A 16,265-nucleotide genomic window follows, 5' to 3' on the forward strand; every position below is an offset into this window, starting at 1 on the left:
CAATGAAAAGTTCAGCAAGGACAAACAATTTTACCTAGAAGACAGCTTGCACACTACTGCCAATCTGCTCCTGCAGGGGAATATTGGGCTTGTTCTAACCTAAGAGCATTCTCATTTCCATGCAGGATCAGCAAAGACCTGGCCAAAACCATACATGAGCGGAGTATACTTTTTTGATCATTCTGCTCAGTCCTCTGCAATGTGCAGGAGTTCCTTGGCAGGGAAGCCAATGTGGGAAGGGTTCTTTGAATATAGATAAATAAATAAATAATAGGTGGCTACATGCCAATTGTGATCAAAGAGATGTTTAAGAGACACACCTCACACTTTCCCCTTTGCAGTATACTATAGTCGTTTTAATTGTTGGGATTGGGTATAATCAAAGAAGGAACTATGCAAATCCAGATTTTTTTAGTATCTGAACTCAATGTTCCAGCAGAATTAAGTCCCTCAGTGGGAGGCCTGTAGACCACATCAATCCTTCCAAACTTCTCCTCTTCTTCCCTTACTTCCATTAATCTCATACTTTTGTTTGCTGAGATGCTTCCAGTAGCTGCTAACACCTAGCTCACTCAAGTTGCATTCTGCAACTCATTTAAAAGTATATCACACAACACATGCAGTTTCCTAAAGAAACACAGCAACCATGACAGACATTGGTAGCCACCAGGTCATGAGAGATGAACTATTCCCAGAGCCTATTCAGCATGGAAGACAATTTCCCAAAATTTATTTGAACACTAGTTTAGATTACAGGATTACATGTGTATAACATCTCTGCTATCCATAGGCATATTTTGTACTGCAAATACTTTATCTTCCATTGCTTTACACATTTCACACACACTTTCAAGGACAGAAGAAGTGTGCCAAATGACTGATGAGGAGAAGGCTGTGATCTTAAGATAGATAGATATATATATATATATATATATATATATATATATGGAATAAACCTTGTTAAATCCAGTGGGGTTCACTTCCAAATAGCAATGCATAGGACTGTGCTGTAAGGCACACTTATCTGGGAGCAAACCCCATAGAACACAACAGGACTTACTTTAGATTTACACAAATTTAAACCAGCAAGTTCAAATCTTACCTTAGCGACAAACTCACTAGATAGTCTTAGGCAAGTCACTATCTCTCAGCAGCCCATGGGCTGCCCATCCAGAAAATGATATTAACAATAATACAGTTGTTGCAAAGATTACTGACATATGTGAAACATTGCGAAACACTTTGGAACACCCAGAAAGTGCTACGTAAATACTGTTGTTATATAATCTCAAAAGTGCTAGAACACTTCTTGGGGTTTGTTTGCTTTTTAGTATAAAGAATCCTAACTTGATGCAAGAGGTTGCTTAGTTTAGCTTCGTTCCACCCTGATCAAAGGCATCCCTTTTCGTATGGGATGGAAAAAAATGCCCCAATACGGTTAATAGAGAGCCATTCCTGGCCCATTGTGAACAACCTTCAGTCATCCCAGCCCCCCCGCCCCCGTTTTAAACAATGTTATACTGAAACGTGTCTAGAGCGCTTCCACCAGCCAACCCATTCACCGGTAATATTAACTGGCTGGAGAAGGAGATGAAAATCACCTTCTGTATTTGCATTACAAGCCTAAAGGATTTTTGCAGGTGTTTGAAATGGAAGACGACTAGCATTGTGTTGCTGGCTACGTCGGCTTTTGCTTTCAAGAATGAATGAACGCAGGTTGGAAAACACTGAAAGCAGGATTGGAAACCCCGCTGGCAACCATCCGACTCCCACCTCAGGTAAAGGAGGAAACGCTAGGGAGACTTTAAATCGCCTGCCTCACCCAAGACGCGCCGGGCGGCGGGGGCGGGCCCCCCATTCACCCCCGTCTTCCTTCCAACCTGTGCCCGGGGGTCTTGGGGTGACCAGTGCCCCACCCACCCCAGTTAGGAGAAAAATTGGGGGGGGGCAGAAATCCGAAGAGCCTCCAGAAGGGAGGGGTGCAGGGAAGCCGCCTGCCTCGACCGCGCCGCTCACTCCCTCCCTTCCTCCCTCGGCTGCTGCAGGGAAGGCGCAGCGGAGGCCACCTGCTCCGCGTGCCGCGCCCGCCGGAGCCTCACCCAGATACTCGAGCCCCGACGGGGAGAGGCGGTCGGCGTTCAGCATCCTGTCAAACCTCCTCCCTTCTTTTTTCCCCTCACCGGTCTCTAGGACACCAGACGCTGCGGCCGGGAAAATTGTCTCCGGCCAGAAACAAGCTCCCTCGCAGCTAGGATCCCCCTTGGAGGAAGAGGAACAGAAGCGGGGAGGCCGCGCCCGGAAACCCCCCCTCTTCGCGCTCCCCCGCACCACAGTTTACCCAGGTGCCCAGTCAAGTGGGCTTTGAGGGTTGGGGTTGTTTGTTTGTTTGAGATTGCTATTAATAAAGGTGTCTGCAGAAGCATCCAGGGTTAATTACCTGCTTTAGATAATACTTCACCAGACCCCTTCTTTTGAAATGTAGATGACGGCAGCAGACGTCAACCTTTTTAAAAAAAATTTAATTGAACAGTGGAACAATCAAAATCTATAAACCACTTAAAGCAACAACTAAAAAAAGGCCAAACATCACAATCGGAGCACTTCATATTATATGATTAACAAATCAATACAGCATTTATGAAAATTAATTCTATTTGACATTAACAAAATAGTAACCGAAAAATAAACCAAGCACTGAATTTCATACACACTCTCCACACCCCCATGACTCACACTCTTCCACTCTGTTCAGCTCATTAAAATACACATGATGCCCATGGCAACTCCCTGAAGGTTCCTCAGGCTAGAGGTGGGCCAGCACAGGTGAGACCATCCACCACCTCAGGACAGACACAGTCTCTTTCCCCTCACAGTTCTTCCTCTGGAAACAGCTCCCTTATGAAGGTTGAAGGGTGGGGGCAAGGCAGGTGGAAAAATACATTACCTGCTGACCAGTCTCTGTGCATGTTGTTTAAGTAGATTACTTAAACAACATGTAGCATGCAATGGCAGAAATAACAAGGGAGCTTCACAGTTTCACTTTAGTTCTAGAAACATGCTCCCTCCCAATAATCTCCAGCTGTATCTAGGGATGCTCAGGATTTCGACCTGTGACATGCAAAGCAGAGGTTCTACTACTGAGCTAGGTCCCTCCCTAACGTCTTATAGCAAATATTAGAAAGTATTCAAGCCTTTATTTTCTTTCCTAATTGAGACATTACTAACATGTTTACCCTTGTCTACTTCTTGGAGCAACCAGTTATCAAATGCCAACACAGGTTACTGCCTGCTGTTGTGTGTATATTTGCCCCCTGGTATTTGCATTGATGTACTAGTTTAGCATTGCTTTGAAACAATCGACTACCCTTCCGCACCTCTATTCTACACCTCTTGGTTTCAATACAACAAAACATTTCTTCCAAAAAATGACACCCAGATCTGTACTTTAAACAATATACTATAAATGGTTCTGTTATACAGCTACAACTGATACAATAAATTGAAAAGAGATACCGGTAACTGTTTTGGTTTGCTAAAAAATGTGTGCCTGGAGGAGTTATTTCATCATATGCAATACTTCTCGATCAGTAATTTAAGTACAGTAGTTTCCACAGTTCTCTCTAAGATTCAAAGTACTTTAAATTCCTTACCTTCAGAGCCCAATTCTCTAAAACTACATGAACAGCAGAACTACACCTGCAGGGCTTTTACCCATACAGATGACACAATAGTACCCAAGGCGGTCACTCCACACAGCACGGTCAGCTCCCAGTACCAAATAAAGAGGATAAGATGTTAGAGTCTGGTGTGGATTTCATGCTCTGCTACTGAAAACAGCAGAGCACAGTTCTAGACTATTTATTGTTGCTGTTTTTTAGCTCTGTCTGTGAGTATGGTGCTTTTCGTGTCTCTGTCCTAAGGAATTTGCAATCCAAAATTAGAGACGGGAACAACAGAGGAAGGGGAGGGGTAGCAGAGGCAGGAGTAAACAAGGAAGCTTTGTGTGATGGTTAACATTACATGTGCTTAGGCTTAGTAACAGTTAATTAGTTTGCTCTTTTCAATATATTGCTGTTTCATCTGTCATTATATGGACCACTCACTTATACATGCTGTTTTGCATGTAGGTTTAAAAGCTACATTTGGAATTTCTGTGGGTATTTCTGTGGTCCTTCTTTTCTCTAGATCTTTTTGCCCAAAATATGTTTTGTTGTTTCTGTGAGGGCTTACTCTCTCTTAAGACCAGCTAAAGGGATGAAATCTTCCTTTCACACACAAAGCCCATTTGTGGTTGTAATAATGATAAGTTTGAGCACTACTGGCGCCTGACTGTTAATGACTCAAAAGAGAACCAAATAAAAACAAGATGTTGGGTCTTGAGCCCTTCACACATTTTATTCTGCTTTGTCACTTGCCCATTGGCCTGCCCCAGCTTGAAGCTGCTTATTACAAGATCCGCTACAGAGATCACCTGCTCTTCGGCAAGTGAGGAGAGTTTAAAAAGCTAAACTCTGATAAGTACATAATGGGTTTTATTATAATTGTGTGTTTTCAGTATGGTTACCAGATTTTTTACAATGAATCTGGGGACTCTTTTTTTTTTTTTTTTTTGAAGCTGAGTAGCAAAAGGGAGTCAGTAGTGGGGATGGTGAGGCGAAAGACCCTGGGACCAAGCACACATGTATATTGTATAAAGGTGCAAAGCCCTTCTTTCGCACCCTGTGAAACATAAATGCGCAGAGTTTTTAAAAAACTGGGCAACAACCACCCGCCCACAACTCCCAAGCCTTCCCCAATCAGTCAATATAAAGGGGGCAGGGGGCAGGAGATCTGTACCACCAGACATCCCCGGTTCCCCTTCAGCAGTGGTGGTGGCAGTGGCAGTCAGCAGTCCGGAGCCAGCCTGGTAGCGCAGATGGCTCTGGCTGGCTTCAGGAGCCACTTGCTGCTCGCTGCCGTGGCGCCTGCCAGTTTGCCTCCCGGAAGTCCCCATATGATGTGTCTTGTGCGCAACACATCATATGGGGACTTCCTGCAAGGAAAAATGGCGGGCGCCACGGCAACAAGCAGCTCCTGAAGCCAGCCAGAGCCAACTGCGCTACCAGGCTGCTGAGACTGCCACTGCTACATTTCCCAGGGACAGGTTTGCAAATCTGGGGACATTCTGGGGACGGAATTTGTCCGGAGACAAATTTGTAAATCCGGGGGCTGCCCCCAGGAAACAAGGACGTCTGGTAACCCTACAGTAAGTCTATTTCTTACACTGAGAAAAAAAAATCAATCCAAATCAAGACACTGATTTGCATCTGAGAGCCAATTCACATTACATGACATCAGAGTTGTGCTGATTGACAAATGGATAATTAGTTCATGCTTAGTATATAGGAAATCAATCACAGGACTGATGTGATGGCAAAGACAGTAAAACACTTAGCATATACTAGGCAATTCCTAACTATATTTACCCAAAAGAATGGGCAACACTTTTTGTTAGGCTTTCGGGTGAGAAACACCAGGGTTACACTACTGTTTCCTGCAGAAAATGTGGGATCATCTAGCATCTTTATTACATACCTTTAGGCTACAGGCAAAAATATTCCTCTTCAACCAGGCCTTTGGCTGATGAATATTGTACAGCCTTTTAAACCTGTTTGTGGGAGTGAGTGGTGATTAGTTTTGTTTAGTTCTGTTCTAATTATTTATTTGCACTTTTATCCTGTATTTTTATACTGTGAACCACCCAGAGATCTTCGGATGAAGGGCAGTATATAAATTTAATAAATAAAGATATACATGCAGTGTTTTTTTTCTAGAAAATTAGGTGCCAGTACTCACCATGAAGTTGTTACAGTAAGCGCCACACTTTTTAACAACAACAAAAGAGGTGCTGGTACTGCGTACCCTTGAGCACCCCTTGGGGGGAAAAGTGTTGTATACATTTATCTTTAAAGACCTTTCTACAGTCGTATCTTGGATCTTGAACGCTTTGGTACTCGTACGTTTTGGCTCCCGAACACCGCAAACCCAGAAGTGTGTGTTCCAGTTTGCGAACATTTTTTGGAAGCTGAACGTCCGATGCGGCTTCCGTTTGAGTGCAGGAAGCTCCTGCAAGCAATTGGAAGCTGCACCTTGGTTTTTGAACTGTTTCGGGAGTCGAATGGACTCCGAGAACGGATTAAGTTCGAGAACCAAGGTACCACTGTACATGCTTATGGAAACCATGACCCTGTCATGATTCCAGTTCCCATACGCAGGCATAAGCCTGGATGATGTCTCCACTTTATATATTTGCTGCACAAAACTCCAGTGTAATGTGAGCATTTCCCATGGCATTCCTTAGGTCTCACTGAAAGAGCAAGGGGGGTGCTTCACTGAGTAGAATGGTGGTTAATGGCCACACGTGCAGAAGGCTGTGCAGAGTGGCAATGCAGGGATATGTCTGGAATTTGCTCAAATACGACATAATAAAGACTGCATACCAAGAAGAACATATGCTTAGACACCCTGATCTCCATCTTGTTGTGGGTTGTGGGTTTTTTTGCACTGTTTCTTCTGTTAAGTCACAATCTTAGCTCTATGGGATATTTGGCCCGTGAATGCATTCCTTTTTCTTTTTCTGTTTTGTGCCTTGCTTTTTGGCACAACCAAACCTAAGTAGAAAACTCTTTTTACTCATTAACTGAAGTTCCTTAAACACCAGCTCCTTATCCACAGCAGTAGGGTGAATGACACATAAAGAATAATAACTACGAATTAACATCATGCAACCATTCCAAGGGAAACGTCTTGTTTCAAAAAGGCTCAGTCACTGGAACATTTTCATCTGGCTCACACCACCTTCAGTCAGATTAAAACATTTGATTTGCCTATGTCTCTGGCAATTATTGCTATAGTAGCTACATAACTGTGCTGGAAGGAGCAGTTTTCAAAGTCTGTACTATAGCAAATGCCAAATATTTTTCAGCACCACAAATAGCCATAGAAATTGTAATAAAGATTTAGGAATACTCCCCCCCCCCAAATGTGACTATGCTTTTCAGATGACCCAAAACAACATTTTCAAAATCCTTCTCTGAAACTATGAAGACTAGAAGTGTTTTGCACACACTCCAAGTGGTGAGTGTCTTCAGGGATGCCTGCATATATGTAGAAGTTGGTTCCCTTGATAATGGAGACCGTGGTACCATTATGACATATGGCTTAATGCACACACATATACAACCTAGGCATAGGATGGAAGGGTTCACAGCATTAACACGGCAACAGATCTTGTCTCCTCATTAGGTTAATAGGGCTTCCCACAAGGGCATAACTTTGGGTTCAGCACAGCTGAGTCAGGCCTCTCTTCCAGCCTAGCCAAATGCAGGAACACACAGCCCCACTTGGCCTATCCTTACCATTCCTAGGATACTATGGCATCCAGCATGGTGCTGTGGGAATTCCATCCATTTGTCTCTATGGCAACAGGGCTCACTCTTTAAGATGCTGGTGACAGACGCTTAGCTGAGTGGCTAAGACGAGGAACTGGTCCAAGTTGTTCAACAGGTTTCTTCTTCTAGATTCGAATCACAGTTTCAGAATCACAGGCCAGGAAGGGACCCACCATTATTCACTCCAATCCTATAACAATAGTAGCATTCCATTGGTGCTCCAGAATTCAGCTGCACAGTACCTTGCTAAACTTGCAGTTAAGACAAATTTGATTTCACAAAGAAGGCTTTCTCTTAAAGGCTGTATGAAATTATGACTTACATATATGAAGCACTCATTGAAGATTTGAAGCACTTGTTGCACATATTTTATATTGCCTTATCATCTTAAATACAGTGAGCTTCAATGCATGCTGGTTTGACACCCACATCAGCACAATCCTATACAATGTAAGTCCCTCTGAGTTCTATGCAGCTTATTCCCATGTTTCTGTTTATAGGATTGGTAATTTAGGGTGCAACCCTACACTTGAGAGATACAGAATACCGGTTATGGGGCTATAGGTTACAGTGGAAGCTCTGTTATGTCCTACTGCATAATGGTAAAATTTGCATTCTTTGCTTCACCCATTTTTGCCTCTTGCCCCGCTCTCCCCCTCCATCTTAAAAGGGTCCTGCTTTGGAGCAACCTAAGAGTACTGTGAATATGCCCAGATGCCACCTAGGGTGACAAATCCTGGAACAAAGTGCATTATATCCTTTTGACCTTGCTCCGTCATGCTCTGTGTAAGTGATACAGTATTCTAGAAGGAGAGCCATAATTACGGTTCTGGCCTTTTAAGCCAATTGCGCCTTGGCATACTTTCCAGCTCATGTTTGCTGTACCCATGCTAACCACAGCGATCTAAACTGGGCCTGCAACACCCACTTTTAACTTTTGCGGTTCTCTAGGAAAATTCTAGGAAGCGCACACTGCAACCTTAGTGACTCTTGGTCAATACATATAACCACAAGCTGTTGTTGCAAGGACAGGAGCAAGCAAGTGGGATGTGATGCATAGATAAAGGTGGATGTAGATTTTTAATGGTGTTTTTATTTATTTGAATTCTATGAAAGTTAGATTGTAAAGCAATCAGCTACAGCAGAAGAAACAGAAGAAGGAATAAATATTTAATGTGGCAGATGTCTCACCTCCCATCTTCAAACACAGATTTACAGACATGCTGTAGACCACAAAGCTCATAGACCACTGGTGGTCCATACGCCACATTTTGGGAATCCTTTAGGACTGCCATACGTCCAAATGTTTCTGGACATTACTGGGATTTCAAAGGCGGAATAGATGTCCAGCCCAACAATTTTGAGCTCAACAACTTTTGGGATGTCCTGGTTTTTACTTTTTGAAATATGACAACCCTAAATCCTTGGACTAGGCAATTAGAAAAATAGTACAAGCTGCTTGCTCTGCACCTCCATCCGCATTTGCCAATTGGGACAGGGCGGATTTCTCTTGACCTCCACCTCCTCCCACAATGCAGTTGTAGCAAAATGCAGGCAGGCACCATAATGGCTCAGTCTGGGCAGTGGCTGTTCAATCTGTGGGACAACTGCCCCACCCCTGCCATGGATTCCCATGCAAACATTGCCCCCCCCATCATAATTGATCACTATTTTCTTACTACTTAATCATAACAATAATCAAGTTACGAATGCTGGACCAGGGCTAGTTCCACGCTAGTTGTGAAGAAAACGTAATCCTGCTGCTCTGGAGAAATCACATGAATTGTTTTAAGACATAAAAAAATCAGATCACCTATGAGGCCTCACTTGTCCCAGACATGGTGTGTAACAGACCAGGATCTGAGCTATAAATCTCTTTGATTTTTCAAGGGGGATTTTTTTTTTTTGCAAAAAGTAGGGAATTGTTTCATTTCTCCCAGGATTAATCAGCCCATTTAGAAAGGACACACATCTGGCCTCACCATGGATGATTAGAGATAGGTACACACTCTGTATTCTGGCCCAATCAAAATAAACACAAATATCTCGGTTCAAGCTAGGTCAGGAAAGAGATCAAGATAGACAAAAATGCCTCACCAAACAAATCTAGAGATAAGATCAAGGTGTGAACATAACATTGTTAAATATTTTAAAGGGTGTCTATAAGGGATATCTTAAAAAGTTATTTATACATACTAAGACAGGTCAGGATGACTTGAACACCCAGATTATCTTGATTCCTTGTTATTTTCTGAAAGCTGTCTTTTATATCTTTGTTCATGTTGTTGTACCTGAAAAATATTAATAAAATTAAGTTGCAAAAGAAACCTGTGGGTTTAATTGACAGGACCAATGTAGGTTAAACTTGAGGGAAAGCTTCCAAATTATACGAGCAGTTCAGCAAGAGAACAAGCTTCTCAAGGAGACTAGAGAATCTCCATCTTCAGAATGGAATAGGAAGGCTTCTGAACATATTCTCAAGGAAGACATTTTCACCCTTAGTGAGAATTAGACATGAGGATTTTTTTGTAATTCTATGGTTCAAGCCTTTGTAAACTTACCTGTGAGATAGCCCTGCTGGTTCACACATAATCCATTGTTTGTTTTAACCTAACTATAGTTTGTTTGATCATCTAAAGCCAGTCCAGCAGACAAATCATGGTTTGTTTTCTGATAGCAAACCACAATGTGAAGCCATGGTTTGTTTTAACTATGGTTTGGTATTATATCCGCTGGTCTGGCTTAACCATGGTTTATGTGGCCACTTCAGAGCCTCATCAATATACAGAAGAACAATGCAAGAACTGCTGGAAAAGAATGAAAGTTTTGGAGAAACAATCCACTCCTTGTTTGTTTGTCTGTCAAATAACTTGTGGTTTGCTGAGCAAGCCATGCTTACAACAATCCATGGCTTAGTGTTTTGTGGCACATGGTAAACAAATCCAGTGCAACCTATTTTGGAGTAAAAGGTTCACACCTAGGGTGTGTTCACATTACTGCTTTAGAGCACAGTGAAACTGTTCCCTGCACTTTCCCCTCAGCTGTTCACCTTAGCACAGCTTCAAAGGGTTCGCACCAGGGAACATTGGTGAGAGTACTTGTTTTTACCCAATGCAAAGATGTTCACACCTTGGCTAGAAACAAATGGCTTAAGAGTTCCAAGTGTGAAGCTGGTTTGAGAAAACAGCACACCAAACAGCAGCATTTTACAGTACACATATGTGTTTTGGATAACATCAAGCAAACACAGATTTAAAAACAGGAAACCAAAAGAGTGCACACTAAACAGGGGTGTGAACACAGCCTTAGTGTTTGTAATACTGTGAAGAGCTGGACTGCTGTAAACTAAGACTTAGGTCTGCACTTTGTCACATGATAGAGTCCTTTCAAACTCAAGCTTGGAAGCTGAAGAAAGTTTGGGCATATATACTGAGGGGGGCACCAGTTAGCCCCAAGCAAATACCAATCTTGAGCACAAACTAATTCTATAGTGCAAACAGGTCTCAATTTAAAAAAAAAAAAAAAGTTTAGAAATTTCTGTCAATCTCACCAAATCACTTCATCTATTGTAGTCCCTCCGGAGCTAATATATTTAAAGCAAACAAAAATGTTTTTCTTTGTCATCTAGAGCTCAAAATCTTTGGGCTGCATTCAGAACACAAGAAATCTATATCCTGAGCCCTGCAATTCTTACAAGGCTGCATTCTCAGAGCCATCTTGTCATGGCTGATGATCACATTAAGCTCAGGGGAGGTCATCTTTTGGCCATGATGAGTTCAAGCTATGACAAAGGGAGAAGTGGATTTGGGGAGGAAGAAACTGAAGGAAAGTCTCTTGACAGTTTCTGTTCAAATTATCTGTTCAGTAAGGAAAAGGAAACATCTTTAAAAGTACTTAAGTACCAAGTGAGTGACCCTTCACTGCTGGAACGCTGCCTCCCTAATGATGCGGAGAAGAAAAACAGCCATTTCTGGCAAGCTTAGTCTCATGCCAGAGGGGGGCGGGGGCGGGTTTTAAAATGCCCGGTCAAAATAAATATTGCTTGGAAATCCTGGCATAGGAAATGTAACTGACAGCCAAGACTTAGCTCATCCTGGGGGGGCAACCGAGGAAAGCCTGTACTTCTCATCCCTCATTCCAGTATGCGGAGTAATAGTCCCTGTAACTCAGCACTATCTCTCTCTCTCCTCTTGCCCAGATGTGTGGATATGGATGTTTCTGAGTGCGATGTGAAAAAGAAACTGGGGAGAATGTGCTCCATCCTCTTGGGCAGTACTCATGGTTCCCAAAAGAACAGTTTTCAGACAGAAGCAAGTTTTCAATATGCAGCCCGCAGAGTCTTAAAAAATTAATTACGTCCTAAATTGTGCTGTGTGTCTGTGATGTGTCTTCAGAGAAAAACACTGAAGAGAGATAAAGAAGGTATGGGAAACATGACAGATCAGAGAGGATCAGTAAAAGAAAGATGTGGCAAGATGGGAAGGGTACCAAGGAAGGGGGAGAAGGACCTCCTTTTCTATAAACACCTAATAACTTCCAAAAACTCTGTTTCATATGCTCCAAAAAACCACTTTGACAGCAGCGCTTGGGCTAATACAAAAATGTCAATTCTATGGTTTTTGTCCTTTTAAAATGTAAGTAATCTCTGGCCCGTACGGGCAGGGGTACCTTTACCTTTTTAATCTCTTATGTCATATATATTATTGAGAGTAGTTAAAGAAAGGTGTTTGTTTTCCCTTTCCCTTGTAGGCTGATTTGCAGCTGCAGACATCTTCAACAAGGTTATAGTGTTATCTGGACAAAATGCAAAGGCCTGGAGGTTTTAGAGCATTAACCACGGCTAGGGGAGAGAAGATGTGAAGCAGATGATTCAAAAAGGTAGGACTGAGAATCAGTTACGCGGGAGAGGAAAACAAATAAAATTTAAACCAACCTGAGGACTTTTAAAAAATGGGTCTCCATATGATGATAAGCAATGAGAGGCTTTCTGGATTCCTCCACCCAACACCACCAGACATAAAGGAAAGTCTTTTGGTTTTTATATGATTTCTGTATTTAAACTTTGTAATGTATAGTTTTAACTACATCTAGGAAATAGAACCTGAGAGTCCTTATAGTTGCAAAGAGACTGAGGGCTCTTCATCCTGTGTCTAGAAAGCATGGGTTCAAGTGGTTTTCTACTTGCCCTGGGTCAAGGCATGGGTCAGAGTGATTTTGTCTTAGCCCCACTGCTTTCCCCTGGAAAACCCTCTCTTCACCACTAAGTTGGAACAAACAGCAATCTGTGAAAAACCCAATTTGTTCCAATTTAGCACTAAACCTTGGGTTTTCTGGGGCGGGGCAGGGCGTGAGTGACAGGGCAAACGAAAGTGCAGATCAGCCCTTATACTTCACGGTTGGAAGGATAAATACTACCATCTGTAATCTTTACTGCCCTTCCTACATTTGAACATGTATCTTATAATCATCAGTCTTGTTTGGATATTTATTTGGACATAGAGACTGCTTATATTAATATATATGTTGAAATTAGGATTTATGAATAACCTTTGTTATTAATATGAGCTGACACTGTTTTTCTTTTTTTCTCTCTGTGATATTTACAATAAAATAGGGCTACACCCTCTTAATGGCTTCCTTGATGGGTTAATGACTGGCCACCATCCACCTCGGATCCTCCAATGGCCCACACTCAACTAGCTCTGCCAATAAGCCAAATCCAGGGGTTTCCATGTTTAGTCAAACCTTGATTAATTCTAACTTGCTAGATCTAAAAATTATGGATGACTTGTACCCACAAACTCTGACACCCAGTATCTATAACAATATATATACTTTAAAAATTAAAAATAAAATACGGGAAACATAGGATGCCTTAAAACTGACCAAACAAAGCCAAGCCCAACAAACTATTCAAATCTTTAAAATCTCACAAACACCACAAAATGTCAATGACAGTGAAATATTTTTTCATTAATAATGAGTTCTCAACTTTGGTGAGAGAGATCAAATACAAATCTAAACGGTGTGACTTGAGACCATATTTATTATTTACCAGCACATTGATATGCTCTGTATAGAACAAAGCAAAAATGACACAACCTCTTCGCTTAGATCAGACAATCCACAAATTTAAAAATGCAACGGATATGCACATAGAGCTCTAGAAGTTTAGAGTATAAAAATTCTTGTCCTAAATATGCTGTTTCAACCCCGCACAATTTAATGTGCAGGGTGTTTTTTAAAAAAGCCTTGCTTCTCCTCATTTTTGTTTACCATCCTCCTTTTCAAAAGTAACCAGGATCTTTGTACTATAAACCTCAAACTGCATTCAGAATGCCAGCAATTATTCCAATGCAAACTCCACACAACTTGTAGGAAATGAATTCCTAAGTGATGCCAAGGCTGGGGAACCCTAAGACTGATGCATACAGTAAAGAGATGGGAAGCCAGTGAAAGTCTGGCAGGAGGAAAGTGATTGCTTGGGACGAGTTTACCTTACCCCTCATGTGCCCACTCAACTACTTTGGTTGGCAGAATTCAGTTGGCACTACTGCAGGTGCCACATTTGTAGGAACTCGATTGTTGGGTGTGCCAGCACCTTCACTTTGGAACTCCCTGCCTATTGAGATCAAGCAGGTGCCTTCACTGTACAGTGATACCTCGGATTACATATGCTTCAGGTTACATACGCTTCAGGTTACATAGTACTTCAGGTTAAGAACTTTGCTTCAGGATAAGAACAGAAATCGGGCTCCGGAGGCGCAGCGGCAGCAGGAGGCCCCATTAGCTAAAGTGGTGGTTCAGGTTAAGAACAGTTTCAGGTTAAGAATGGACCTCCGGAACGAATTAAGAACTTAACCCAAAGAACCACTGTACTCTTTTTTTTTTTTTTAGCCTGCTAAAAACATTCTTGCTTAGACAAGCCTAACCAGATGCTTAGAAAGTTGCGGCAATTTTAATCTGTTTTAGTATTTTAACTTCGTATGTTTTAAAGTACGGTTGTGTATTTTAAATTTTGTTTCAGCTTTTGTAAACCACTTGGAGGTTGTTGAGTTTTCTTGACTATTAAGCAGTACATAAAGTTTATGAAATAAATAAATTCTGTGTGGATTTGGAGATTGGGGCAGCGTGCAACAATATGTGTATGTCTGGAAATAACAGGAAAAGCAAAAAAATAAGTAAAAAATAGCATCCTTGTTCATCTGGTGCATGATGCTGGCTAGTAGTGCCCTGTTCCTTATTTGCCCCAAAGTGCAGAGCATACCAGATGCTGATGGGTGAGAATTACATTGAACATACAGCAACAAATTCAGTAGCTGTGCCTACATTGGAGGAAGAACTGGAAACAAAAAAGAGGCTGTGCGGTATATATATGTAAGAGAAGATAAGAATGAAGAGGGGAAACACTGTCTAGAAATAGCTTGAGGTTCCAGTAAACTGATGATTCAAACGAGCATAATGAGATTTCTTCCATGTTTTGAGGAGCTTATAATTTTCGTATAGACAGGGCATCTTTGTAAGTGCCATACACCTTGTGTACCAATATGGCACTGAACCATAGAACAGTATACAGTTTAAAAGGGAGAAGAACATGGATGCAAAGAGACAAGAGAGCACAAATTGGAGAGAGACAAAAAGGAAGGAAAGGACGAGCCATCCAACACAGCTCCAGACAAGATTTCTTGGACGGTAGTTGCCAAAATCAGTCTTATTCATTCTGTTGGTTGGTTGACCACAGGAGATCAGGGTCCTATTTCCACCTGAGGAGCAAAGGACTGGCCATCAGTCCTGAAGTTGCACATTAGGCTGCTTGGAGAGAGGAGCCATCATCATTCAGTAACTATTCCCTGTTGTGGGCTAGGTTGCTACGGTTGATAGCCTTGGGAGCAAAGTAATCGTACTGAGACCTACTTGTAGTGATTGCACTGTGAAGTTTGGTTGTATCATTTTCCTTTTGTGGTCTGGATTTCTGTTCCTGATTACATGGTCTGGTTAACCCTCACACTGACCTGGGTCAGTGCTTACACCAGAGAACCACATGCAAACGTCCTGTTAGGCAAATAATCCACCCAGATGCAATTCATCTAGCTCCAGCCACACAGATGTTATTTGAAAGTGGGGTGGTGTTCATTACACATGCACTATACTGGCTGGAGAACAGAACTGGGTGGAGTACAGTATATAAGGCTGGTGGACATAAAGAACCTGGCCATTGTAAGTACCTAGCCACTTGCAGCTTAGGATAGGACACTTTCGTGCCGAGCTTCTCTTTATTAGGACACTGAAATACCTCAAGATCCCTAAACTGGCCAAGGTGGCCATGCCTGAACTACCTTCCTGGGGGTGATGAATCTATTGAATTTCTACAAACTAGATGTTAGCAGAAGATATTTGCAGTACTTGCCGTGGTTTGTTTGATTGTTTGTGGGTTAACTTCTGGTTAACTCCATGGCTTAAAATAAACCGTTGCTTAACACTGTGTGTGAAATATTGTTATCTAAACTTTCCCATCTGTTACATTCTAGACTGAAAATAAAGGATTCCAATATTTTAAAAAGATCCACAGGTGATCTTGAGGTCACTGCCTTCAGTGCCAGGCAACCTTAGTAGCGGCTAAAAGGACAAGTTGGCTCAAATCATAGATAAACATTGAGTTAGGCTAGAGCCAACAGATTTTAAGAGAGAGAGAGAGAGAGAGAGAGAGAGAGAGAGAGAGAGAGAGAGTCAAACACACCTCTTAGGCCTTTATTCAATAAGCATGTAGATAAAGGAAGAGCCAATCAATATGACACACAAAGGCTCAGAAGCCCTTTAACACCATCTTCATCAATG

General features: G+C 42.0%; 1 protein-coding gene across 5 annotated transcripts in view; it reads right to left on the reverse strand.

The window, feature by feature from the left end:
- Positions 1–16,265, reverse strand: part of CSTPP1 (centriolar satellite-associated tubulin polyglutamylase complex regulator 1) — a 129,719-nt gene that overhangs the window by 107,393 nt on the left and 6,061 nt on the right. Inside the window, exon 3 of one of the 5 annotated variants that reach the window (XM_028726633.2) lies at positions 9,627–9,721. In XM_028726633.2, coding sequence (XP_028582466.2) covers positions 9,627–9,721 — 95 coding nt within the window. Of the gene's footprint in view, positions 1–1,773; positions 1,993–2,099; positions 2,281–9,626; positions 9,722–16,265 lie in introns of those variants that run through there. The other 4 variants (XM_077928657.1, XM_028726642.2, XM_028726652.2 and 1 more) reach the window with 4 other exon arrangements.

Source organism: Podarcis muralis, chromosome 1 (assembly GCF_964188315.1).
Source record: "Podarcis muralis chromosome 1, rPodMur119.hap1.1, whole genome shotgun sequence".
NCBI classification, from domain to species: domain Eukaryota; kingdom Metazoa; phylum Chordata; class Lepidosauria; order Squamata; family Lacertidae; genus Podarcis; species Podarcis muralis.